Source organism: Mustela putorius, unplaced genomic scaffold, assembly GCF_011764305.1.
Source record: "Mustela putorius furo isolate JIRA1106 unplaced genomic scaffold, ASM1176430v1.1 tig00000580_pilon_pilon_pilon, whole genome shotgun sequence".
NCBI classification, from domain to species: Eukaryota; Metazoa; Chordata; class Mammalia; order Carnivora; family Mustelidae; genus Mustela; species Mustela putorius.
The window spans coordinates 6,506,457-6,534,029 of NW_025421423.1; the positions used below are offsets into that span (position 1 = coordinate 6,506,457).

Here is a 27,573-nt window from a genome sequence, read left to right on the forward strand (position 1 = left end):
CTATTAATCCCTAATTAGCTTAAAATAAACTAATGTTCAGATCAGAAACTACTTTGATTTATGTTTCTTATCTTCTCCCTGGTCACTTTTCTGTTCCAAAGAAGCAAAAAGCAGTAACTGTATGCACCTTAGCGTCTTGGGGGTTTAAGTGCGATAGAGGACTGCCTTTTTTTTTTTTTTTAAGATTTTATTTTATTTATTTATTTATTTATTTTTTATTTAATTATCAGAGAGAGGGGGGGAGAGGGCGAGCACAGGCAGAGGCAGAGGGAGAAGCAGGCTCCCTGCTGAGCAAGAAGCCCAATGTGGGACGCTGGGATCATGACCTGAGCCAAAGGCAGCTGCTTAACCAACTGAGCCACCCAGGCGTCCCTGGAGGACCGCTTTTTAAAAATGCCCATGCCAGGAGCGCCTGCGTGGTTCAGTGGGTTAAGGCCTCTGTCTTCCGCTGGGGTCATCATCCCAGGGTACTGGGATCGAGCCCTGCTTTGGGCTCCCAGCTCAGTGGGGAGCCTGCTTCCTCCTCTCTCTGCCTCTCTGCCTACTTGTGATCTGTCAAATAAATAAATTAAAATCTTAAAAAAAAAAAAAAGGCCCATGCTGGGCGCCTGGGTGTCTCAGTGGGTTAAGCCTCTGCCTTTGGCTCAGGTCATGGACTCGGGGTCCTGGGCTCCAGCGCCCCATTGGGCTCGCTGCTCAGCGGGGAGCCTCCTCCCTCCACCCCCTCTCGCCCCCCGCCGCTTGCCTCTCTGCCTACATTTGATCTCTGTCAAATTAAAAAAAAAAAAAAAGGCCCATGGCAGCCCCTACCCTAGAAGGACCAAAACTCCCCAAATAATTCCAATGTGTTGACAGGACCGTATATACTTCCCTGTAAGAACCTACAAGCCCCGAAACCCCTCAAATCCTTTGGATTTTCTCCAGGACGATTTCAGCACAAAGGGGCCGGCAGTAACAACTTCCTGAGGTGCCTGAGGCTAGGTCCCTCCGCCCGGAGATTGACAGGCCCGTCGGCCAATCGGCAGTCCGAACGAGTCTCCATCGCACCAGTAATAGGCAATAGAACAAGGCACTTTATTTCAGTAGCAAAAACGAGGTCGCAGTAACACAGGCCAACAAGCCTAAAAAGTCAGGAGCCCTCTCGCCCACGCCAGCGGGGACACGGCGCAGGTTGAGGTCGGCTCCCTCGCGTTGCTACGGAGACGGCACCTGCTTCCGGGCGCTCGGCGCCCTCGCGGGACGTCACTTCCGCCCGGCGGCGCTGGAGCGCCTTCTTTTCTTCTTTCCCTTCTTCCTTTTCTTGGCCTCGTTTCCCGGAAGCTTCGATGGGTCCTCGCCTGAGGGTCAGGGGTGAGCCGTGGGGGCGCTGAGCGGACCTTGGTGAGTAACTGCCTGAGTTCCGCAGCCCAGCCGCGCGAGTTGCTAGAACCCAGGTGAGACCACGGGCGAGGGCGCTGCGGGACTGTGCGGGCCCTGGGGTATCTCCACCCTCTCGGGCTCCGGGGCTTCCCTGCGTTTGGCGGCGCGGGAGCCTGGGGTCCTTGCCTCCTCGCGAGTCGTGTTGCGGCCCCTGTCTTGCCCCTCTGTGTCCTGTGTCCAGGCAAGCTCCCACTTCGGTTACTGCCGCCAGTAACCCCTTCTGGAGCTTGAATCGGAAGCAGGGTGGTGTGTAGTCTCGGTGATGGCAGGGCTGCTTTCTGAAGCAGCAAGTGCTTTAGCATCCATTTCTCCTCCTTTGAGCTCCGAAACCCTGGGAGGCAGTTTAGGTAGCCTCTACTGTACGTAGGGGGAGACCGAAGCCCTTGGGCGAACTCCTTCAAGGCAACCCGGCTCCCTGAGAGGTAGAAGGGTGATTCACTGTCAGGTCTGGGCTCTCCTTAGGGTTGTGCGACATCATGAGGAGAACGTTTGGGAGTAGGAGAGAAACTGCAAATCGAAGAAAGGGAGCTAGTTTTTCTGAGTGCATTCTTCGTGTTAGGCATTGTGCTACGTTCTTTCTATACTTATTCATTCCTTGAAAGGGGCACGGTGATTATTATATACTCGTATTCCTGGCTTGGGAAATTGAGCCTCATTGGTGATACACTGTTTGCTCAGTATTAATGATTTAATAGACATTTCTGAGATCTCTTTCAGCTCTGTGATTTTTCCAACACAATAGAATTAGTTCCTTTCCTAATCAAACTCTTTTTCTGATTCTGACATTTCAGGAAGTGAGATTTCTCTGACATTTTTCTTGGGGTCTTCATCCTTTGCCCGTTGTCTTATTTCTTATCAGCACCCTATTTAGAAATTGGTGGTTGTGTAAATTCAGCCCTGACTCTTGCTCCACAGGTTACTTTTTTCTTTCCAAGAGGAATTTGGAGATTGTGTCACTTGGTATGAAGTTAATGGATTTTGGTTAAAAGGCTGGCTAGAAAAGTTGCTAGTTTTTACACTGTGGGTGGTTTCTTTATTGTTGCTCTTGCATATCTTACCTAAATTTCTGAGGGTTTTTTCCCCACCAGGAAGACTGCTGTCATCCGGTGCAAAGATGTCAGGAATTGGAAATAAAAGAGCGGCTGGAGAGTCTGGCACATCCATGCCTCCGGAGAAGAAGACAGCTGTTGAAGATTCAGGGACCACCGTGGAGACGATTAAGCTCGGGGGTGTCTCTTCAACGGTATGTGGAAACAGTGCTGTGAGAGTGTGTGTGTGTGTGTGTTGTGTTTTGTTTTGTTTTTGTCAATTGCAACCTGAAAGTAAGAGATTATGGAAGCCTTCTGGTGTAAGAGAAATTTATTCGACAAGAAGAGGGAAATAGCCAGAAGTAGGTGAAATGATGTCATCAGTTCTGAAAAGAGTATATTGACATTTGGTCTTTATTTTCAAAGGTGTGCTTCTCATCTCTGGTGAGTGGGGTGCCTGATACACCTTGATTATAGGCATTAGCAGTGGGAAACTGTACGTTCATTTTTCATTCACTGAAAAGTTAGATGCTAGGTACTAAGAGGCAGTGTAGCAAAATCACTGAGAGAATGGTGAAGAGTCAGAGTCTGAGTTCAGACGACCTGGAGTTTACCCTCAGTGCTACCACTTCTTCGTTGCTCACTTTTTTCTTTTCTTCCCTGTGCCTCTTCTCCTTGTGTATAAAATGTTTTTATTGTACCTACCTCATTGGGTTGTTGAGAGGATAAAATGAAAGAGGCCCTGATAAACAGGCTTAAAACATTAGCTTTAATATGGTAAGTATGCAATATGTTTGAGCTATTGATAATTATTATGGGGCTAGATATTATGAATGTAATGGTGAATAAAGTAGGCTCTGCCCTTGCTGTTATGGAGTTGACAGTTTCTTTAGACTGTTTCACACCAGAAGCTTAGAGTAATGTTATATGTCCATTAGACATCAGAAGCTCACTGTAATTGGTTTGGATTTAGATCAGGAGTCTGTGTTCTGGAACTCAGCCATGGGGATATGGTGTTAAAATGCTTTACATTTGTATAGCTTATAAAACCCCATCTCTTACTTATTTGAATTAGACTTAGGATCAGGGAGAATAATGGGAACATTCAGAGTAAATTGTTGATGAAGTGTCCTTAGTCTCTCTGGGGTTCAGCTGCTCCATACTTGGCCAGGAGGTGATTTTGTCTTAACACTGAATCACATTCTGCATCCCAAGGACATTTGCTAACTCAATAAATATAAATATTTGTTGAGCATCTGCTGTTTGCCAGAACTATGCTTTAAACTAAAGACAGTCCCTGGACTTCAGGCTGTCAGGTGACATTGCCAACGGAGCAGATTGTTCTAATGTTTATGAGTGGGGGATATGTTGTTCATAGGGATGAATAGCCCCGTGATCTAAGAGAAGCAGAAAGGATACATCGCTGTTTGGATCTTATCCACAAAGTAGTGAGGAGCCATTGTAAGGTCTTAAGCAGGAGAGTAACATGTTGTCACTTATGCTTGGAGAATAGGTGGTAGAGGAGCATCGGTTCAGTTAGCAGAGTTGTTCCCTCATTCCTACTCCCTCTTTTCCTTTCTACTTCATCTCTCTAAGGGTAGGGAGCTGGGGCATATATCCACTAATTCCTGCTACAGTTGGTTGAAGGTTGCTCTTACAGGCAATAGCTTTTCCTCTGCACTTCAAGGTTGCTCTAGTGAGCCAGCTGAGTTGTGGAACAAAAAATGAAAAGACTGGGTGGCTTGAGGTAGGAACACTGGGGGTGTGGATGGAGCTCTCCACCATGGCTGTGTTGAAGTCTGGCAGGCTGATGGGACATGGCATGGGGCACAAAAGTGTCCACAGCAAGAAGCTGTTGCAGTAATCTTGATGAGGGATCATGGTGACCTGGGTCACTGTGGTGGTAGTATTGACAGATTTGCTGATGGATTGGATGAAGTTTATGAGATCCCAGAATTTTGGAAGTATGGACTGTCCACTTACTGAGCTAGGGAAGAGTGTGAGAGGAGCAGATTTTTTTGGAAGCTGTGGAGGATGAGGGAGGAGTTTGATTTGGGACATTCAAGTGTGGGAAAGTTTCTAGACATCTGAGGGGGTAGGTGGCTGGATACCACAATCTGCTCTCTGAAAAGAGGTCTGGGCTAATGCTGTGCATTTGGGAGTCATCATTTTGTAGGAGGTATTTAAATCCATGAGACTAGAGGCTCTAACTGAGTGTAGATAAGGAAGAGGTTTGACAGCAGAGCTCTGAAGCACTGATATTGACTGATATTTTCATGTCAACGTCATGAGAAGAGACTGACCAAAGAGACAGAAAATGAAGTAGGCGGAGAACAAGAGACCGTGGGGGCCCAGAAACCAAATAACGAGAGTGTTTAAGGAAGGAGTTGTTCAGGTGCTGCTGATGGTTTGAGTAAGGGGAGCACTGAGACATTAGGTTTAGCAGTAGAGCCTTAGTGAGACCTATGTTCATGGAGTGGTGGTTCTAGAAGCCTGATTGCAGTGAGCTGAAGAGAAGAGGAGAGGAATTAGGGAAAAGAGGGGAGAGACCATGCCTGGCAAGAGTACTAATACAAAGCAAGACACAGAAAATGGGGCATTAGCCAGAGGAAAATATGGGGTTGAGAGAGGATTTGTTTTGTTTTCAAAGTAGGAGCTATTATAGCATGTTGATTGAAATGAATTGGTAAAGATGATCAAGTTGATGGGGTAGCAGAAAGAGGAGATGGTTGTTGGTGTGATTTCCACGAATAGGGGAGAGAGCATGTGATATAACGCACAGGTGGGGAACTGGCCTTAACTAGGAGCAGGGGCAGTTGATCTGTAGCAACAAAGAGGAAGGCTGTGGATGTAAGTTCAGCTGTAGGTAGGTCCGTAGCTGCAGTTATGAGCGATAGCTATGGACATTCTCTTCTGATTGCTTCTATTTTTTTTTCAGTGAAATCAGAGGCGACTCATCTGAGAGTGAGGATGGGGGAGGAAGTGTTGGAGGTTGAAGAGACAGGAGAAGGTATGAAGTAGTCATCTTGATGAGGGAACGGACTAGGCTATTTTTGCTGGCCAGCACTGAGGACCTACTTGACTCTGTGATCATGAGTTTAAAGTGAGCCCAGGCAGCATGATACTTTATGTTTTGTGGTCACGTTCAGCTGCATGGTTGTAGGCCTGTAGGAGTGGAGAGTTGGATGTTATGAGGGGTGGGGTTCTTACCAGGTAGGTGTGAAGAAGAAGCAGGGAAGGAGGAGGTTACAAAAGGTCAAGATTGCGACTTACTGCAGAATTTAAGTTCAATAAAGAAGGGACTGAGGAAGTGAGAGGAGTGAAGGATGGGAAAGATACAGAACCAATGGATTATAGATCTTGGAGGAGGTGCAGAGCTTTGGGAGTCAGGACACTAAAGAGAGTGAGCTGGTGTTTGTGGAGAATGGGGTGTTTGAAGTTGAGCTTATGAAGAGCATACACATATAGCTAAGTCTAAGAATAACTGGGAGTTTGGTGGCTGAGAGAGGCAGAGGACAAGATCATTGAAGGAAAGAAGGTGGACAACTTGATGATTTGAGATACAGGAAAGATAATCTCTATGGGGATTGAAATCAGTAAGAACTGTGATAGGAGTAGCATTTGAGAGTATAATAAGCTAGGTGCTAAATCTTTAGGAAACGTGGGGAGGTGATCTGGGCATTCATAGAGTAGCGCAGGAAGGCAGTGTCGCAGGTGGTGCAGACCAGGGCATGAGCTGCAAAGCTAGGAGGTTTTGGGGAGGCAGGTGGGCTAATGGCCTGGAATGGCAGGCTATTACAGAACAAGGAGGACGGCTGCCTGCCCCCAGGCCCAGTGCTGGAGAAACTTAAGGGGCAACAGGATTCTCATCCAGGTTTCAGTTAGAACAAGAAGGGGGAAAGGAGGGCTCAGAGAAGAGGTTGAGGATTTCATTTATTAATACGATTAATAGTCTTACTAGCTGTATGTTTGGGAAGCTCTTGACTAATTTGACATATCAAGAATTTTTTAACCAAAATGGAAGAAAGAAAATGGAAGCATTACAAGAAATTGGTGCTCTAATAAACAGTTCTTACTTTAAAATATTCATGAATTCCTAGGTAAAGTAAAAATGTAATCGTTTTCAATCCTTTTCTTTGCCTGGGATACTCACCCCATCCTTCCCACCCCTAGTCCCCACCTTGTCCTGGGAAAGGAATTAGGGAGAAAAGTGAAAGATACTGAGAGAGGTGTGGAATTACTGATGGAGTGATATTTTTGCAGAAACAGAGGAGAATGAGATCCTGAATAAAAGCTGAGGTCAAGGTATGGAAGATAGTGGAGACAGACGGACTGAAGGAAAAAGGAGAGAATACAAGGTTCTGGGAGATCTAGATGAGGACTGGTATATGGGGGTAAGGGCACAAGGTACCTGGAAAAGGAACAGAAATTCTGTTCACAGAATTTTAAGATTTCATTTATGGCACAGTTCCAGATAATGACAGAAGTCCAAGATGTGGTTTTTGAAATGTATGGCTGAAGCATAGTATGGGGGAGATACTCCCCGGAGTTAAGGAATTCAGAATGCAGCCTAGACAGCTAGAGGATTCGATCATTTGACCACATGTGCACCTCTCCGCATGGGTATTAGGTGCTGAGGTTCCTAAATGAGTGGGGGGCGGTGCTGAGGAGATAGATGTCAGCGGTCATCAGGGTAGAAGGTGGTCTAGCTGGACAGTGGAGCCTCATGGGACTTTGTGAGTGTTCATGAGAAGAGAACCGTGAGATGGGTGCGGTCCAAATTTGGTATATTAGCGTCATTCTTACTTCCCATCATCGCACATTCTTTCCTTCCTCTGTTCCTACTTACCCAGTTATTTGTTGTAAGATATTTAAAGATAAATAGCTTTAGTCATTGGAAATTACTAATTAATATGACCCTGTTGAATTTAAAAGCAGATTTGCCCAATTTCTTTGTGGAGACTAATAAGATTGGTTTCCTGGAGCAGGAGGAGCTAGACATTCGTACACTGCAAACCAAAAATCGCAAGCTGGCAGAAATGCTGGATCAACGGCAGGCCATTGAAGATGAACTCCGTGAGCACATCGAAAAACTGGAACGAAGACAGGCCACCGATGATGCCTCACTGCTGATTGTCAACCGGTACTGGAGTCAGGTAGCTCACTTGTTTGTTTGCTCAGATTTTTAAATATTTTTGTTCGCCTTAGCACTCTCTCCAAGTTGTGTTCTTTTGTTTTTTCATAACGGTGCCCACCCTCCTCCAGTTCGATGAAAACATCCGTATCATCCTTAAACGCTACGATCTGGAGCAGGGCTTGGGAGATCTCCTCACGGAGAGAAAAGCCCTTGTCGTGCCGGAACCAGAACCGGACTCTGATAGCAATCAGGAGCGGAAGGATGACCGAGACAGAGGTGAGTATTTGTGGTGCCTGCTACCACCACGTGCCGTGTGGGTTTCCGAAGTAGAGCTCTGCTTTCGGGATTTCCACTTGAGGAAAGAAAGAAGATTTTGATATTGCCAGTTTTATAATGTTGACGGCTTCTTTTTCTCCCCTGTGTCCACAGGGGAAGGACAAGAGCCAGCTTTCTCTTTCCTTGCTACTCTGGCCAGCAGTTCCAGCGAGGAAATGGAATCTCAGCTGCAGGAGCGTGTGGAGTCCTCCCGCCGAGCTGTGTCCCAGATTGTGACGGTCTATGATAAATTACAAGAAAAAGTGGAGCTCTTATCGCGGAAGCTGAACAGTGGAGGTGAGGCTGGGAGACTGGGAGAAGAAGCGGGGAGGAATAAGAGCTCTCTTTGCATGCTGATTTGTAGTTGCAGACTTAATGTATTTATTTTTGATTCCATTCCTTGGGATACAGTCTCCAGTATTACCAGTAATAACAGTAATGTCGTTGCTATGGCATGTTAGTATTTTCCAAGTTCTTCATATTTTGAGCCACTAACGGTCCTGTAAGTAGCTGAGGAAAGCTCCATTCTGATACGCTCTGTTAATTAAACACTTTTATAGGTAGCAAAATTAATTTTACTGTTTAAGGAATGGCTGTGTTTTTGGATATTTTAAATATTGGTAATTACACTTAAAAATTTTTTGTTTTAAGATGTTGAACTTTGACTTCAAGAGTCAGGGTTTTTTTTTTTTAAGATTTATTTATTTATTTTTAAAGATTTATTTATTGGAGATTGAGAGAGCATGAATGAGAGAGAGCATGAGCTGGGGAGGGGCAGAGGGAGAAGCAGGCTCCCTGCTGAGCAGGGAGCCCAACTCCGGACTTGATCCCAGGACCCTGGGATCATGACCTGAGTCAAAGGTAGATGCTTCACCAACTGAGCCACCCAGGTGCCCGTAAAGATAATTATTTATTTGAGAGAGAGAGAGAAAGTGTGGGGCAGGGGGGTGGGATGGGCAGAGGGAGAGGGAGAGAATCTTAAGCAGGCTCCATGCCCAGCGTGGAACCCAACCCAGGACTCAATGTCATGACCCTGAGATAATAACCTGAGCCAAAATCAGGAGTCAGACACTTAACTGAATGACCACCCAGGCGTGCCCCCAAAGAGTCAGTTTTGATATGTTCTTGTTTTTTATTTATTTGTTATCTCTAATATTTTTTTTAAAAAGATTTTATTTACTTATTTGACAGAGATCACAAGTAGGCAGAGAGGGAGGCAGAGAGAGAGGAGGAAGCCGGCTCCCTCCTGAGCAGAGAGCCCAATGTGGGGCTCAATCCCAGGACCCTGGGATCATGACCTGAACGGAAGGCAGAGGCTTGAAACCACTGAGCCACCCAGGCACCCCATCTCTAATATTTTTGAAAAGAGTTGGCTCAGGTTTTAGAGTTGTTAGATGGTCTCTGTGTTTAAAAAGATAAAAGAGGGGTGGCTGGGCAGCTCAGTTGGTAAGCGTCCCAAATCTTGATTCTGGCTCAGGTATTGATCTTAGGGTCATGAGACTGAGCCCTGCAATGGGCTCCATGTGCTTAAGATTCTTTTGCTCCCTCTCTTCTCCCCTCCCCCCTCAAAAAAAATAAAAAGATAAAAGAAAATATTATATGAATGGAGAAGTGTCTATTTGAAATAATTATATTACTAGTTAGTGTTAATGGAGAAACTTAAAATTGTACGTTATATAGTAAAGTATTTGTGTAGCCAGGTTGCATCTTCTTAAATGCCCTGAATTCACATTTTTAATAATCATGCTCTAGTTGTAATAGCATAATTTCTGTGATTGTTAAGATGTTTAACCTTTTGGGGTGCCTGGCTGGCTTAGAGCATGTGACTCTTGATCTTAGGGTTGTGAGTTCAAGTCCCACATTCATCCCGGAGACTACTTTAAAAAAAAAAAAAAAAAGATGTTTAACCTTTTGTTTCTGATAGTAATATGTTGAATGTAATGAACCATTGGGCAGGCAAATAAGAATTTTTAAATTATTATTATTATTATTTTAAGATTTTATTTATTTGAGAGAGAGTGAGAGAGAACATGAGAGGGGGAAGGGTCAGAAGGAGAAGCAGACTCCCTGCTGAGTTGGGAGCCCAATACAGGACTTGATCTTGGGACTCCAGAATCATGACCTTGAGCAAAAGGCAGATGCTTAACTGAGCCACCCAGGTGCCTTCTGTAATTTTTTTTTTTTAAGATTTATTTGAGGGGCGCCTGGATGGCTCAGCAGGTTAAAGCCTTTGCCTTCGGCTCAGGTCGTGATCCCAGGGTCCTGGGATCGAGCCCCGCATCAGGCTCTCTGCTCAGCAGGGAGCCTGCTTCTTCTCTCTCTCTGCCTGCCTCTCTGCCTACTTGTGATTTCTGCCTGTCAAATAAATAAATAAATAAAATCTTAAAAAAAAAAAAAAGCTATATTTGAGAGAAAGGGCGAGTGAGCAAGAGAGATCAAGAGAGCAAGCACAAGCAGAGTGGGAGGGAGAGGAGAAGCAGGTTACCCGCTGAGCAGGGATCCTGATGCAGTGCTCAGTCCCAGGAATCTGAGCCTAAGGCAGACCCTTAACCAACTAAGCCCCTCAGGCGCCCCTACTCTTAATTTTTTTTTTAAGGCTACTTGGCTAAATTGTCAACAGAATTAAAAGGTGAGGGATGTAAAATACCTTGTGAAAATTTGATGGGAAAGGGTTTCTTTTGCTTTTCCAATAATGTATTTGCATATTAGTGTACTTTATTATTTAGATACCAGTTTTGGAATACACTAATCAGAAATACGTACAAGTGGACTCTAGCAGCCCTCCCCTCCTACTTCTCCAAAATGATCATTTTGTAAGAAGAGTGTGGTTCATGTCCTCCCAGGCTTTTTTATTCATATGTTATATCCTCTTGTGGGTTCTGTCTCCTGGTGCAGTGCCTTGGCTCACTCTTCGTTTCTCCAGTGTCTAGCACTGTATCTGCTATCTAGTGCGTGCTTAGTTATGATGAATGAGTGGCTATAAATCCTCCCTGTCACCTAATGTAAACTGAGCTGGGTGTTAATACTTTCTCCATTGACTGTACTAGAACAGTTGGATGGTGTGGTTAAATCCTATAATATGCCACATGGATGAACCGTGCGTATCATGGTACATACTGGTATGCATATTATATGCAGGTAATATGTCATTGCAGAGATTATGCCAGTGTTAAACTTGATTTTATAAATGAATATCAAGTAAAATAACTGGTACCTTTAAAAATGAACTGAAATGGGTAGTATACTGAACAGTATTTTAAAATTATTTTTGATGGCATGCGCTTTAAAGTTAGAGTTTAAGTTCAAATAAAAACGTTAATTATAAGTTACAAATCACTGAGTTATTTTTTATAGCATAAAAGGCAATTGCTGTAGATAAGCTGAACTTGCTAAAAGATAAAGATCTATAAAGAATGAATTATAGCATCAACTATACCTTTTTGGCAGTTCACCCCCCCCCATGTTTATTTTATCCTTGAATTCAAAAGAATTGGATTTATCAGCTTGTTTATTAATTCAGTAAGTATTTATTGAGCTCTTAATATATTGTAGGACTCATTCTGAGTATCTCAGGATATTAAAAGGACAAAAATTCAGCTCCCAGTTCTTAACTTGGGTTATGAATCACTTTAAGAGCTTTTGGAGCATATGTTTTTTGGCCCTACCTGTGGGTATTCTTATTTAGTAGGTGTGGGATGGGTCCTAGGGAATTGTCTAATCTTAAAAGTCCCACAAGTAATTCTACAGGCAGTCCTGGTTGAAAACCACAAAACCCACCACATGGCCAGCCTGTTGTGTATGGTGTTTCTCCACCACATGCCAGAGGGTAGGAGGAAAGCCCACAGTTTTCCCTTCTGGTAACTTGTCTCTACAGGGCACTGTATATCCTGAAGAGTATCTGATTTCACTTGCTAACATTTGGATTTGAGCATTTATATTTGTGACTCTAATTTTAAACATATTTACTTGGTGTAATAAGTTCTGTATATTTATCTACCTTCTTTGTAAATTGTAGTGTACATTTTGGCTTTTGCGCTTCAGGAGTGCCCCTAGCATCGTATTCTGGACTATGTTAAGTGATTCAAGGCTCTTACCTTCATTCTTTGTGATTTTATGGGTGCTCATTTGAGTCAGGAAATTTCTGCCCTCTGCTCCCCCTGCTCTCAACAGAGAGATGCTGCATGTTGGTGTTAGTGAATAGTAGGAATTTGTGATAGCCTTATGAAATAGAATTTTATTGCTATGAAGACTGTCACTGATGAGAGATACCTCTATCTTGTCTACAATTCTAAAATGCAGTTTTTTAGGTGATTGTGTCTTATCCGAATAAAGTAACAGAACCTCCATTTCTTTTCTCACAGCATTTTGACTTTGTAGAAAGGGATGAGAGTTAGGGGACTTTGGCTCTGTGTCATCCTCTACTGAAGCACAAATTTGGCTCATTTCTTTAAGCAGGTCATCTAAGGGCTGGGTACTTAATCAGTCATGTGAAGATAATAAAAACCAACCTACTTCTTGAAGGTTTTCAGGAAAATAAAGTGACATGCATGTTAATATTTGGTGGGAGGCGCACTTTTAAAATATGACACTATAGATATTAAACTGAAGTGCGGTTCTGCTCCCTCAGATAATCTGATCGTGGAGGAGGCGGTGCAGGAGCTGAATTCCTTTCTCGCCCAGGAGAACATGAGGCTACAGGAACTGACAGACCTACTTCAGGAGAAGCATCGCACCATGTCTCAGGAGGTACTTGACCTGAAAGAAGAGATGGTACTTTCTTGTGGCCTGCGGCAGACATTGATTTAGCATTTTGAGTGCTTTGAGGATCATCTGGCTGTATTTTGAAAGCCTATTTTAATATTAAAGAGCATGCAGGGTGGGTGTGAACAGCCAGATCTGAGAAATCGAAATCTGAGGAAAGATTAAGGGAAAAAAAAAATCGAATGCTTTTCCTAGACTTGTGCCTCTGTTGAATAGACAACTTTACGATGTTAGTTTTTAGGAAGAAATACCATCATGTGGGGTTTTGTGCAACAACACAGCAATCAAATAATACCCCAGATATAAAATATCACGTACTATGTTACTGAGGGATGGGTTGGTAGAAATTCATCTGAGAATGGGTCAGTAGGAACTACTGTATTGATGATGGGCTGGGAACTTGAGGAATGTGTGTTTTCCATCCAGATTTGGGCATCAATAGTGCTGTGACCAAACCGCATCAGGATTTGGGTATTCATTTATTTATATACAGTGATTGAGATAAAATGATAATAGGCCCTTAAGATTTTTTCTGACACCCCTGATTATCATTTCAGTTTAGTTGAAAGGATATTGTGTTGAAATTTGATGTATTTTAGTTTGGCCGCCCATACCCTGTGCTTATTGGTAAGTTAGTAGTTACCATCTCCTTAGTGCGTAGCACTTCAGTACTTTAGTATCTTCTCTGATGGTCAAGCAGTTGCCATCTTACTGCTAAGGGAACAAATTCAAAGAGGTTAGTAACTGGTCTGAACATAGAGCCAGCAAGTGATTGAACTGTAATTTGGATGTAGGTGTGTTTTACTTTAAAGCCCATGTTCTTCTTTATGCTCTTACTTTGTAAACTCAAGTGCCAAGGTCCGTGCTGGCTGTTTGCATGAGAATCATCTGGGAAGTTTGTTAATACATGTGGATTCTCATTAGCCTTAAAATATATGCATAGTAGAGGATAGCAGTGCTTCTGAATCAATTGGGGTATAGTAGAAAAATAAAATAACTTTTTTTAATGTTTGAGACATAAATTAGGTGTGACAAAGATGAGAAGGTTCACGTCTTCTGGCCCTTTCCCAAATCTCGTGTAGCATTACTAAGCTGGAGAGAGACATTGCTTTGCTCAGCTGAGCTGACGTCCACCGTGGCTCTCGTGGCTGACGGTTGATGTTATCTGTCAGCTGGTGGGGAGCTCACAGTGGTGGGTCGTCCCCTGGAAAGCCTGCATGTTGCTGCGCCAACGTGGCAGTGTCAGGGATGGGCTTCTTACATGCCACCTGGCTTCTTCCAGAGAATGAATGTTCCAAGAACAGCAGGCAGAACCTGCATGGCCTTTCAGACATAGCCTCAAAGTTGCGTAGCATCATTTCCACCGGGTCACTGAACTTAACCCAGATTCAAGAGGAGAGCCAGTGCCACCACTGCCAAAGACTTTGGGGACCATTTTTTAAAACCAACACAAAGGGTATATATTAATGTGAACATTTAACAGTTTTGTAATTAGAGTTTTCATGATTTCATTTTTATATTCATGCATTGGGAAGAAGGTGAAGCAGCTCCAATTTAATTTTGCCTATAATGTTGCATAAGCAGGGGTTAATTTTGTGAGATTTGGGATGTAAGGTAGTGATGGGAGGTATTGCTTTTCTAACTTGGGTTTTTTTTTGGCTTTCTTTTTCTGGATACCTGTCTTTGGGTTGTAGTTCTCTAAGTTGCAGAGTAAAGTGGAGACAGCTGAGTCACGAGTGTCTGTCCTTGAGTCCATGATTGATGACCTGCAGTGGGATATTGACAAAATTCGAAAGAGGGAACAGCGACTCAACCGCCACTTAGCAGAAGTTCTGGAGCGGGCAAGTGCTTTTTCATTTACAGTTTAGAGACTAGATTCATTTTTAAAGAGTCTACTCAGAAAGGATGGACCCAGGTAGTAGTACCTGGGAACAAAATGGACTCTTGAAAGTACTTTGGTTGTCAGAATAAAATTTTAGGGTCTCCTCTCACTAAAATCTTTGTCCTTCCTATAGGTGAATTCGAAAGGCTATAAGGTATACGGAGCAGGGAGCAGTCTCTATGGCGGCACGATCACTATCAATGCCCGGAAGGTAAGATGCGCGACTCAACTCGGGATACGTTTGTGACCTCGTGTCAGCTGTCGTGCTTGGTACTTAGGAGTTCACAAGTGGCAGAGTGGGGTTGGGCTAGAAGAATGGGAAGGTGAAGGTGGAAGCTTAGGACTGGGAATGATATAAAAATTCTTTTTGCTCATTTTGCTATTTTCCTTTCTCTCTCCAGTTTGAGGAAATGAATGCAGAGCTTGAGGAGAACAAAGAGCTGGCTCAGAACCGTCACTGTGAGCTGGAGAAACTTCGGCAAGACCTGGAGGAGGTCACCACCCAAAATGAGAAGCTGAAGGTAGGAGTCACCTTTCTGAAGGGCCGTAAAATGAAACTTTTCGCTGATCAATTCACATACATACTGGTTGGCCCTCAGAACTTACGAGGGAAAAGAAAAATGTGGGTTTTGTTGGTATGTCTATTTATTTATTTGTTAGTTATACTGTACCTTGTTCTGAAAAGTATCTAAGACAACCTATAAAGAAATATGTAGACTGAATCAAGGTGCTCTAACTTAGGAATTGTTGAGAAAAATGAGTAGGGTAAACTGGGGTGATGATCCAAAATGGATTAAAAAAAAAACGGGGCTCGTGTACAAGTTCTGTGCAAGGAGCACATACATCTTGTAGCAGGCAGGCTACTTAGTGTCCATAATTGCCAAATGTGGGTCACAGAATTTGGCTCTTCTGTTCCTAGCTGCCAGATCAGAGAAAGAAACATGATCAGTGATGGTTCCTGTTGGTTTTCAAACCTGCCTGTTAGAATTTTTCTCTCCCCATGTTCTTGGGGGCCGGGAAGAAAATAGATCCTGAAAGGCTTCCTGCCCCCTTTTCAGTCATAGCTGCATGTCTTTTATAATTTCATGTTTCTAGGTAAATAAAGATGTTCAAACTGAAAAACAAAACAAAACAAAACCAACCTGAGTTAAATCAGTTAAAGTGGAGAATTAAAGCAAGCCATTGCTTAAGAGAAGCATAACTGTTTTTAATCCAGTATTGAAAATCTATTTCTCTGTGACTGTTAATAAAAAGAACAAGTTAGTGATGGGGTTCCTCAACTGTGTTTTAAGAATTAAACATCCTGACAAATTTCATAGGGTTCTTCTGTGTTCCCAGGTCTGACAAATTTCATAGGCATCTTCTAGTGTCATTGGTGTAGGTTGATATATAATGTAAAATACATGTCAATTAAAACAGTTCTTGGGTGGAGAACACAGGTACCTGCTGTCACCTCTTGGCTGGTCAGATTTAATTTGATAGAGAGTTTACAGAACTAGAAGGGTGGGCAAATACAATTCATAATCTTTGTAAGGAAGATGGGTGGCTTAGTCGGTTAAGTGCCTGCCTTTGGCTCAGATTATGATCCCAGGGTCCTGGGATCAAGTCCCTCATCTGGCTCCTGTTCACTGGGGAGCTGGCTTCTCCCTCTGCCTGCTGCTACCGCTGAATGTGTGTTCTTGCATGTTCTCTCTCTCTCTGACAAATAAAATCTTAAAAAACAAAAATCAAGCAAAAAGCTTGTCTCAACTGCACAGGACATCATTGAGTTTAAGATTTTATTTCCTATCTGGCATCCAGGGCGCAGACGCTAGCTTCTGCTTCTGACTGGCTTTTGGGCCCTCCTCAGGTGGAACTGCGGAGCGCGGTGGAGGAGGCGGTTAAGGAGACCCCAGAGTACCGCTGTATGCAGTCGCAGTTCTCCGTCCTGTACAACGAGAGTCTGCAGTTGAAAGCGCATTTGGATGAGGCTCGGACGCTGCTTCATGGCACCAGGGGGACCCACCAGCGCCAAGTTGAACTCATTGAGGTAATAGCCTCACTTTGTCTTCTGTATATAAGCTTTTCTGCCTCATAAATTTTATAATTTTACCCTCTCGTGAGTGATTATTGCTCGTTCAGCAAGTATGTATGGAGTGGCCGTAGGTCTTTATTCTGCTGGATGGCGGGCATCCCGCCATTTGGGATCAGAGAGTCTGGCGGGGTGAGTAGTGACCATTAGATTGTGGTGTGGGACAACAGACACGTACCCAAAAGAGACAGTGATAAAGGAGACAGAGCACCTGATTTTCTGTGGCAAGAATAGTGCCATTTATAAGCCATTATAGCGTGTTGGGGCAAATGTAAATACGTTTTTTTAAAGGCAAAAACTTGCATTCATGTGTTCAACTGCATACCTTCCATAGTCCTTAAGATAATATTTGTTGTCATAGTTGGTCTTTTACTGTATGTCTGACAAATGAATTGAATTTAATATGTCTTACCTTACGTATATACATACGTTTACCTTCTGTTTTATTGTTTGGTATTCCTTGTAAATTATAACATTCTCGCAGGTAGGGGCTATTTCCCTCATTTCTGTAATAGCCTTCCAGTTCTCAGATCAGTTTTTGTAGCTGCCTGGTGCTCATTAAATATCGATTGAGTGGGAACTTTTCAGAGTAATCCCTCTTAGTGTTTCACTTTTTTTTCTTCTTGGATCCTTACAGGTCAAAATTAGGAAACATATTAATAGAACATGATGATGTTTCCACATTTGGATAAGAGTTTTTGATTGGTTCCCTTTTTTGTGCGTAGAGAGATGAGGTTAGTCTTCATAAGAAGCTGCGGACTGAAGTGATCCAGCTGGAAGATACGCTGGCCCAGGTCCGCAAGGAGTACGAGATGCTGAGGATAGAATTTGAGCAGACGCTGGCCGCCAATGAACAAGCAGGTATGAGTATTCTCACTCCGCCTCGCAGCTTGCAAGGCAAGCTTCCTTAAAGTTCCTTCAGCAACATAGTGTAGTCTATCTGGATCTGACAGTGTTAAGTGGAGCTCAGATGTCTTAAAGACCCTTAATCAAACCCTGGGATTCATTCTGGCTCACAGCCTGGGTGTTTGTTTTTCAATTCAGATTGGCCAGTTTTGTTTTCTTCTTAGGAGGAGGTCCTCTGGTAATTTCCCCTGTTTCTCAGAGGGCCCTGATGTGTTCTGCACTTTGTCTTCTTGTGCCTTTGCCCTTGTCACAGTTCTTCCTAACATTGCTGCTGCTGTATTTCAGGCCCCATCAACCGGGAGATGCGCCACCTCATCAGCAGCCTCCAGAATCACAACCACCAGCTGAAAGGCGAGGTCCTGAGGTACAAGCGGAAACTGAGAGAAGCCCAGTCTGACCTGAACAAGGTAACCAGGAGGGGTCAGATAAGTGCGAACAGCTGTTCTGTGTGCACGGCTGGTTTTGAGGGAGCCGAGTGGGCTGGTTGCCGTCAGTCACACGCTTGCTTCCCTCTTCGTCCCCCAGACACGTCTGCGCAGCGGCACCGCCCTCCTGCAGTCTCAGTCCAGTACTGAGGACCCGAAGGACGAGCCCGTGGAGCTGAAGCAAGATTCCGAGGACTTAGCTGCCCAGTCCTCCGCAGCAAAGGCAACTCAGGAGGAAGCCAGTGAAATCAAGTCCAAACGGGACGAGGAAGAACGAGAGCGAGAAAGGAGGGAGAAAGAGAGGGAGCGAGAAAGAGAGCGGGAGAAGGAAAAGGAAAGGGAACGAGAGAAGCAGAAACTGAAAGAGTCAGAGAAGGAAAGAGACTCTGCTAAGGATAAAGAGAAAGGGAAACATGACGATGGGAGGAAAAAGGAAGCAGAAGTTATCAAACAGTTGAAGATTGAACTGAAGTAAGAGCAGACTTTAGAGTAACTGTTTCTAGAGTAACTGCTTCTGACTCAAGCTGAGGTTAGGACATCATGCGCGCAATGTTTGGTGGATGGCGTGACTTACAGGCTGTCATGGTATCTCAGGTGTATCTAAATGTACAATTAATTGTGCTCTCAATTCTTAATCAAGTGTGCAGTCAAAATGGCTTGCGTGGACTAGTGTGGCATCTGGCTCGGTGGTCAGGGCTCGGTGAGCCCTGCACTTGCAGCCTTATTCTTCATGAATCCAAATTACAGGACATGGTGTTATGACTTAAGCGATACTCATGAGAATTATTGAAATTAACTGCTGGCAGATTGCTGGCATCAACTGTAATTTAAATCATAATGGATAGAGTTCGTATCACTCTAACTTGAACAATGTTGGTCTATTTACCCGACAGTTAACTAGTTTGTGTATGTATCAGATCACGTTAAGAGATGTCTTAGGTTTATTCCTGCAGGCATTGACATGGTAAGACAGACCTGTCCTAAATGAAACACCAACATAACATCACATTTCTGCCCCTTGTCTTTCTGCATAACCAGTAGAACTGGTTACAACTTGCTTACCATTGGTTGTGGTTGTGCCTTTATTGATACTTGGATTTGAAGGACAACTATGCTCAAAACATTTGAGTTTCTTTGGTATATAAAAGTATAGTTAAGAGGTTAGATAATTTGGGAGGAGGTGAAGTTTCAGTCTGCAGCTGATGGCTCATCACTCCACTATCGATTCTAGTTTTCTCCCTTTTTTTCTATTCCTTCCTCTTGATCTCTTTAAGGCAAATACTTTTTTCAAGTATAGTATCAGAATTATCTGGGTGACTTATTTAAAATACATTCCTGGACCCCATTACAGACCTATCTCGGTTTCTAAGAGTGGGGCCCTAGAATTTTGCCTCTTTAAGTAGGGCCACAGGTGTTTATTTTAGAACTTTATGTTGGAGAACTTAGTCTGAAGGGAGAAATGATTCCATTAGTGAGCTTGCTTTTCTGTAGTTTCCGAGTGTATCCACAAGTTTCCTGATGGTCCGTGAGGAGTATTATCTTTCAGAGCTGTGATGTAAGGTGTACATGGAACGGTTGTAAATTATTTTGCTCAATTCTAAATTCCCTTGCTCTGATGTCCTGTGTTTTCTCATTACACCTTCACTTCCCTCTACCATCCTCATCATAGGAAGGCACAAGAGAGCCAAAAGGAGATGAAACTATTGCTAGATATGTACCGCTCTGCCCCGAAGGAACAGAGAGACAAAGTTCAGCTGATGGCAGCTGAGAAGAAGTCTAAGGCAGAGGTAATCTAGTCTGCCATTACCTGTCATTCTGGTTATAGTCTGCATTTGTGGGATTTTCCTTCACATTTCTGAAGAATGTAGTTTCTTTCTTCATCGTTAAAGTTAGCATTTAAAACTTAGCAGCATTTTCATCCCTTTCAGAGACCATCTAAAATAAAACAGATTTCTGTATTCTGTACTATGTGGTAAGGTATATCACAATTTCTGGGAATCGGAGTAACCTTTTCAGACTTTTTCTTCTCTCTTTTCTATTAATGCTTTTCCCATAAATCACTGTTACACAGTGAGTTACGTTTCAGATTACTTTTGGGAAGAATGTCTTATTCTCTTAAAATTTGGGGGCCTTAAAAACAAGGGTAAGAACCACTATCCTAAGGAGAGGTGCGTGTGCACTCGTTACCAGCGTTCCTCATACGAGTGTGTCATGTGGGAATGGAGGGAAGTGACAGCAGTGTTGTGATGTGCCCTGCCAGTATAGCGTTCTCTCCCTTTCGAATTCTGTGAGGGTGCTTTGGTGTTGTGGGCCCTCCATCTGTGCAGGATCAGTTGATTCTTGAAATTGTATTATATCTTTTTCTTCTTGTGTGTGTGATTCCTTACCTTCTCTAGTTGGAAGATCTAAGGCAAAGACTCAAGGATCTAGAGGATAAGGAGAAAAAGGAGAACAAGAAAATGGCTGATGAGGATGCCTTGAGGAAGATCCGGGCCGTTGAGGAGCAGATAGAGTACCTGCAGAAGAAGCTGGCCATGGCCAAGCAGGTGGGCACACTCTCTTTGCGTAGCTAGGTTTTTAAAAAGTACATGTTACTTGACAAGTAAGTTATTGACAGTGCAGTATGCTCTTTTAGTCCAGTCTTTTTCTTTCTGTGAATATGTTTTACTCCTATATGTACGTTTGTTTCTATACTGAAATCTTTCATTCTTTATTATTTTGTTTAACGTATTTGTGAGGCAAATTTTTAAATTTTTACTTCTTCCTTTTTTTTTCAAAAGGGTAGCCAGTTGTTGTTTATTGAGGTGTCTACCCTTCCTCTGCTGATCTGGAATCAGGGATATAGTGAGTCTAAATGAAAAAAAAATGTGTGTGTCTTTACATATATACATACATATATACATATATACACACACACACACATATATACGTGTGTGTGTGTATGGTTTTATATGCATTATGATCACAAATAACGTGCCCCCAAACAGGTTATAAATAAATAACTAGTATGTTAACTGTGGCTGTTTTGAGGTCACGTAACTGTAGAGATTTTTTCTTCTCACAACGAACATATATTTCTTTATTTTTAAGTCCCAGTGTGTTTTATTAACTTTGAATGTTCAATAATAAAGATACCAGAAATGGAAAAACTATATATGTTCACTGTATCTAAGAAATAACAAAATGGCAAAGTGAAGGAGTTTTAGATTAAGTACCTTGAAAAGAGGAACTTTATTAGAACCTATATACATTTCTTTGATAAAAAAGTGGGATTTTGGCTTTTCTTAAATCTGGTGGTTTCCAATTTTCTCTTTCTTGCTCTTTCTTTTTTTCATTTTTAAAGATATTACTTATTTATTTGACACAGAGAGAGACAGCGAGAGAGGGAATACAAGCAGGGGGAGTGGGAGAGGGAGAAGCAGGCTTCTGCTGAGGAGGGAGCCCGATGTGGGACTCGATCCCAGAACTCTGGGATCATGGCCTGAGCCAAAGGCAGACGACTGAGCCACCCAGGCACTCCTCTTGCTCTTTTTAAAAATGTAATAATTATCGGGGTGTTTGGGTGGCTCAGTTGGTTAAGCATCTGACTTCGACTCAGGGCCTGATCCCATGGTCATGGGATCAAGCCCCGAATTGGGCTCCTCTCACTGTGGGGAGTCTGCTTGTCCCTCTGCCTTTGTCCTGCCCCCCTCTTGTGCACGTGTGCACTCTCCCCCTGCATGAGTAAATAAAATCTTTAAGAAAAATAAAAAAATAAAAATTATCAGGAAATTGTCCTACTATAGGTTCTAGTAAGAAATGGAGCGACATTATAAATTTAGTATTATCCCAATACAAATACTGATTTTTGGTTTTGTTGATTTTGGCACTAAGACCAATTCTATTTATTTATTTATTTATTTTTAAAAAGATTTTATTTATTTATTTGACAGAGAGAGATCACAAGCAGGCAGAGAGGCAGGCAGAGAGTGAGGAGGAAGCAGGCTCCCTGCTGAGCAGAGAGCCCGATGCAGGACTCGATCTCAGGACCCTGGGATCATGACCTGAGCCGAAGGCAGCGGCTTAACCCACTGAGCCACCCAGGCGCCCACTAAGACCAATTTTACAGTACATATGGAAAAGCACACAAGAATAGCCAATAAAACCGAACAAGAAGAGCAGTGGCAGTTCCTATCTCAACCAGGTATAAAAACAGGAAGTTTCAGGAGGTAAGATAGCTTGAGATTAATAGACTGCTAGTTCTGAATAGGAAGTCCAGAAATAGACCAGAGTACACATGTGTATTTAGTATGTACCAAAGGTACAGTTTGAAGTCAGTGGGGAAAAGGAAAAGTATTAAATGTGGAAGGGCAAAAAGAAATACTAATATTGGAAAAAAGTTGCATATATACTTAGACACTCTGCACAAGGATAATTTGCAAATGGATTATAGCTGTAATATTAAAGAAGCTAATCCATTTGGGGTGCCTGTGTGGCTCATTCGTTAAGCATCTGCCTTCAGCTCAGGTCATGATCCTAGGGTCCTGGGATAGAGCCCTGCTAGGGACTCCCTGCTCAGCGGGCAGCCTGCTTCTCCCTCTCCCACTCCCCCTGCTTGTGTTCCCTCTCTCCCTGTCTCTCTATAAAATAAATAAATAAAATATTTTTTAAAAATTTTAATCCATTAGAAGAAAACAAATTCCTTTATAAGTCGGAATGATAGAGACCTTTATTTTTTTCTTTTAAAGATTCTATTTATTTATTTGACAGAGAGTGACAGCAAGAGAGGGAACACAAGCAAGGGGAATGGGAGAGGAAGAAGCAGGCTTCCCGCTGAGCAGGGAGCCCAATGCGGGGCTCGATCCCAGGACCCTGGGGTCATGACCTGAGCTGAAGGCAGACGCTTAACGACTGAGCCACCCAGACGCGCCCTGGTGGAGACCTTTTTAACTATTAATAAAAGTTTAAAAAATATGAAAAGAATTGATAATTTCAACTTAAAACCCACAAAACTTCTATCTGGCAGAAACAACTATTCGCAAAGCTGAAAGACAAATGACAAGCAGGGAGAAAATATTTCTAACTCTTAGCACAAAAGAGCTTATCTTGCTATTATTTAAAAACTCCCCAGAAATGACAGAAAGGAAAACCCAACACCTTAGTAGAGGAATAGGCAAAAGATGTGACTCGTTCACAGAAAAGGATACCAATGGCTCTTACACATCTGAAAAGATGTTCAGTCTCCTCATAACACAAAATAGAAGTCAAAAATATTTTTAGGTACTATTTTTCACTCATCAGATTGTTGTACAGTACAGCTGCAAAGTCTGTAGTGAAATTTGGTAATTACAGTTGTGGAAAAGTGTGAGAAAATGTGAGGTTTTGTGATAGAAATTCTCTTCGTCAAGGGCTACTTGAGCAATTTGCTACATTGGTGTGTAGATTTGTCTATTCTAACCAGCCCTGAATACAGATCAGCTGAGCATCAGACCATCGGTGCCAGTGTCTTCAGATAATAAGGGCTTCTTTAGTATTCCTTGGGCTAACCTAAGTGACAAAACTAAGCTGCTTAAAACCGAGTCTCTGTCGGCAGGTTACTTTATTTCTGAATTAACACTGGGAAAATTTAGTTTCCAGTGCTCATTTGGAGTTAGAAGATCCTATTTAGTTTCCAGTGCTCATTTGGAGTTAGAAGATCCTATTAAAATGAGGGTTCTTTCTCCATATTTTAGGAGGAAGAGGCTCTCCTCTCAGAGATGGATGTTACAGGCCAGGCCTTTGAAGACATGCAGGAGCAGAATATCCGTTTAATGCAGCAGTTGCGGGAGAAGGATGATGCAAATTTCAAACTCATGTCGGAGCGTATCAAGTCCAATCAGATCCACAAGCTACTTAAAGAAGAGAAGGAGGAGCTGGCTGACCAGGTTTTGACTCTAAAGACTCAGGTAATTTGAATAGAGCTTTCCAGAATTCTGTTGAAGTAGGGTACTTTCTACATGAAACTCTGCATTAAAGAATGATTATTGTGGCATTTTTTAAAATAAGAAAAAAACCCTGAAAAGTAAATTATATTTTTGGCATAATAAATTATAATTATTATATATAATAATTGTATAAATTATACATCCCTGCAAAGAAGTACACTTTAGCTGTTAAAACAAATAAGGATCTGCTAGTATGGAAAATGTTATTAAGTGATTTTATTATCCCTTTTATGTTAAAAACGTGTACATCTTTGTGTGTTTGTGCTGTGTATTTTACAAATTTCTGGAAGGCTGTATGAGAAACAGAGTGATTACCTGATTACCTCTGGATGCTGGGATGAGAGTCTGTGGGTGTATGACTTTATTTTGTAGCCTTTCATGTTGACTCTTGACTCCACTTTGTGCATGAATTCCCTTTTTCTTTCTTTCTTTTTTTTTTTTTTTAAGATTTTATTTATTTATTTGAGAGAGAAAGAATGGGAGAGAGCATGAGAGGGGGAGGAGGGTCAAAGGGAGAAGCAGGCTCCCCGCTGAGCAGTGAGCCTGATATGGGACTCAACCCTGGGACTTTAGGATCACGACCTGAGCGGAAGGCAGTTGCCTAACCAACTGAGCCACCTAGGTGTCCCTGTGTGTGAATTTTAAGAAAAAAACTGTTTTAGAACTTCTAGCCATTCTGAGAGAAATGGCCTTTGTTTGAGCTATAATTTACAATTTAATCTAGTGTGAATTGCCAACCTTTGAAAATTAGTACTGCTGAAGAAGGTGAGTATCTGTAAATGTAATTCCTTTTGCTCTTGGCAACTTGGAAAATAATTTTCAGTGGCTTCTTAAAACTTGATTGAGCCATCAACCATGACTTTTTTTTGGTATGAAAAGGGAAGCTTTTAAGTATTGTGATCTTGCATATATTTTGAAGGGTTCCTCAGTAAAGACAGTGATGATTTGAGATTTCTAACAGAGTCTTTGTGGGCCTATGGATTAACAGTGCCTAGTCAGTTAATAGTTTTTTTCTTTCCTGTTTGTGTTAAAATCTGATTTTTCTTTTTCAAAGGTTGATGCCCAGTTACAGGTAGTAAGGAAATTGGAAGAGAAGGAGCATCTATTACAAAGCAACATCGGCACGGGGGAGAAGGAGCTGGGTCTTAGGACTCAGGCCTTAGAGATGAATAAACGCAAGGTAGGATAGCTTACCCTGTCATCTGAAGTGACGGCTAGTCTCAGAGCAGCAAATACGGAGGACACTGATGACATGATAGGTTCCCTTTCTACCGTGGCCCGGATTAACGTCTTGCCTCCCTAGAGATCAGCTGACGCTATTTGTCCTCCTCGCCTAGGCGATGGAGGCAGCCCAGCTGGCGGATGACCTCAAAGCGCAACTGGAGTTGGCTCAGAAGAAGCTCCATGATTTTCAGGATGAGATCGTGGAGAACAGTGTCACCAAAGAAAAGGACATGTTCAATTTCAAAAGAGCCCAGGCAAGAGCAATTGTGTTTTCTTTATGTTTCACCTTTCAGGTATTTTTTGAGCTCTGAAATGTTATGAAGGAATCATTGGTCTAATGTATGTCATCTCCTCCTTGATTATAAGTTCTTTGTGTGACGAGACCAAGTCTGTTTTCCTCACTGCCTTTCCCCTCAAAGCCTGTCATAGTGCCTACCACCTGGTGGGCATGGAATACAGCAACACTATCAAATTAGAGGATTTTAAAGTTCTGTAATTTTTCTATTTTGGGCATGTCCTATGTTTCTCATGATGACTTTCTAGCCTTATCCATACATCTGTACGTTATTTTAACCTACTCTTACCTTCAGCTTGAGAGTAATTACCTTAAAATAGTTTATCAAGTTTTTCATCTTTTTTTTTGTTGTTGTTTAATTCTTAGACTGTATTTTTACAGAACTGCATTGACAATAGTTAGGTGCAACTAGAGTTTGGTGATAGGATTATGGTTTTGTGCTTAGGAACAAAGAAGGTATTTGCCATTCCAGTTCTCTGCATTCCTAAGAGATAATGGACCAGGAAAGGACAGAAAGTCCTTTCTTTGCCGAGTAGAAAGTTCAAGTTGGAGCAATTTTTTTTTTTCTTCAGAAATGGCAGGTCTGGGGGAGTATGTATGTCTAATGGGTTTGCGGTCTTACCACAGGAGGACATCTCTCGACTTCGAAGGAAGCTGGAGACCACAAAGAAACCAGACAATGTGCCCAAATGTGATGAGATCCTGATGGAGGAGATTAAGGATTACAAGGTTAGGAAAACTGCAGTGATTTCTTCCTGTCCTTTTTGTTCGGGACTGAAGTGGCCTGCTAATAGCCTGGGAGAATAAATACTCAAGTTCTTTACATGAAGGGAACCAGAGGATGGTTTCTTTTGGTGGGGAGGGACACTCTTGTCTTCGTGCTTAGTGGGTTTTCTGCTTATTTGCCTCCATATGATAGCCATTTAAACCCTTATGGTCGATCTTCTCTTTTTTTTTTTTAAGGCACGCCTAACCTGTCCATGTTGCAACATGCGTAAAAAGGATGCTGTACTGACCAAGTGTTTCCATGTTTTCTGCTTCGAGTGTGTGAAGACACGCTATGACACCCGTCAGCGCAAATGTCCCAAGTGTAACGCCGCGTTTGGTGCTAATGATTTCCATCGCATCTACATTGGTTGAGCCAAGCCAAGAGAAGAAGAGGGAATGGCTAGACAGGCACTTCTTCATTAACCACCAAACCTCTACCTCTTCTCTCTTTGACTGTCACCTAAGGGCAGTTTGTCTGTCAACGACCTTTCCTTCACAGACTTTACGTCCAGGTTCTCCTCTCTAATAGCTAGATGACTTCAGGGAAAAGGACTGGTAAAGGCAGGTCTTGGGTTTTGGAATGAATTAGAAACAAACAACCCTCATTTGTCTTCCCCACCAGCTTCTTTCTTTCCTGCTTTTAGATTTCTCAGCATTTTCTTCTTCAGGCTTACTGTATAATTTTGGATTTCCATTCTTCCTGAAGAAATAAATGGGTATTTTCGACACAGAGAAGGGAACAAAGAAGAGTGGAGACATATGACTATTTTGGGGGGTGAGGGAGATCTTTTAGAAATAAGCTCTCTGTGGGCACAAATATTTCTTGATTTGTGTAGTAAACTTTTTGTAAAGTTGGATTATAAAATGGTATAATTGTGCTATTTTTTCCTGGATGGTTTGAAGCCTTAATGAAATTATGTCCAGGATGATTCATTTCCTATTCACTAGTAACTTGTTAAGGTCAGCTGGGTTCCATGGTGAAGTTATTTAAGTTTTGAAATGCCCTACTCATTAAAAAAATCTTACTTCTTGAGGCCAGAATAATTTCAAAGTCATTAGCCCTTTTTATCTTACAATGAAATCAAGCTTGGAGAGGATGGGGAACAGGACTGAAACTTGGAAACTTGGAAACTTGACACAGGGAGGCCTTAGTGAGCTATGAATTAACTCTCATCTGCCTCTCCACAGGGATTGCTGTGATCCCTTTTTTCTGGAAGATTCTCTGTAATGTTTCTGTAGGACTTTATACTCCCCAAGCTTCAATTAAAGCAGGATTCAGTTTGCTTTAGTGTTTGTGTTTTTCTTGGGCAGTAGGTGGTTTGGGTTTGGTTATTTACTATTCATGACACTTGGCTAGGGAAGTTAGCTGTCTAGCGTTG

The 27,573-nt window shown here is 42.5% G+C and overlaps 1 protein-coding gene across 3 annotated transcripts; it reads left to right on the forward strand.

Annotated features, from left to right (window-relative positions):
* The first annotated feature begins 1,116 nt into the window (after positions 1–1,116).
* On the forward strand, positions 1,117–27,478 carry RNF20 (ring finger protein 20). Of its 3 annotated transcripts, none has more exons than XM_004747720.3 (20): positions 1,117–1,380; positions 2,508–2,662; positions 7,436–7,603; positions 7,713–7,860; positions 8,014–8,196; positions 12,527–12,645; positions 14,355–14,501; positions 14,676–14,753; positions 14,944–15,063; positions 16,392–16,571; positions 17,339–17,474; positions 17,805–17,926; positions 18,045–18,415; positions 19,614–19,731; positions 20,341–20,490; positions 23,656–23,868; positions 24,962–25,087; positions 25,245–25,385; positions 26,054–26,155; positions 26,390–27,478. In XM_004747720.3, the coding sequence occupies exons 2-20, from the start codon at positions 2,534–2,536 to the stop codon at positions 26,564–26,566; spliced, it is 2,928 nt and encodes a 975-aa protein (XP_004747777.1). In that variant the 5' UTR covers positions 1,117–1,380; positions 2,508–2,533; the 3' UTR covers positions 26,567–27,478. The 3 variants fall into 3 exon arrangements, with proteins under 3 accessions (XP_004747777.1, XP_004747776.1, XP_012909275.1); XM_004747719.3 differs by having other exon boundaries at positions 1,118–1,433; XM_013053821.2 differs by lacking the exon at positions 1,117–1,380 and adding an exon at positions 5,386–5,457 and having other exon boundaries at positions 2,523–2,662.
* The last annotated feature ends 95 nt before the right edge of the window (positions 27,479–27,573 follow it).

What these genes read in the sequence shown, in the direction of transcription:
- RNF20 (XM_004747720.3), top strand. Translation starts at nt 2,534, where the DNA reads ATGTCAGGAATTGGAAATAAAAGAGCGGCTGGAGAGTCTGGCACATCC. An exon ending in GGCCGCCAATGAACAAGCAG is followed by an intron (nt 17,475 to 17,804) that starts GTATGAGTATTC and finishes GCTGTATTTCAG; the next exon opens with GCCCCATCAACCGGGAGATG. An exon ending in CAGTTGAAGATTGAACTGAA is followed by an intron (nt 18,416 to 19,613) that starts GTAAGAGCAGAC and finishes TCCTCATCATAG; the next exon opens with GAAGGCACAAGAGAGCCAAA.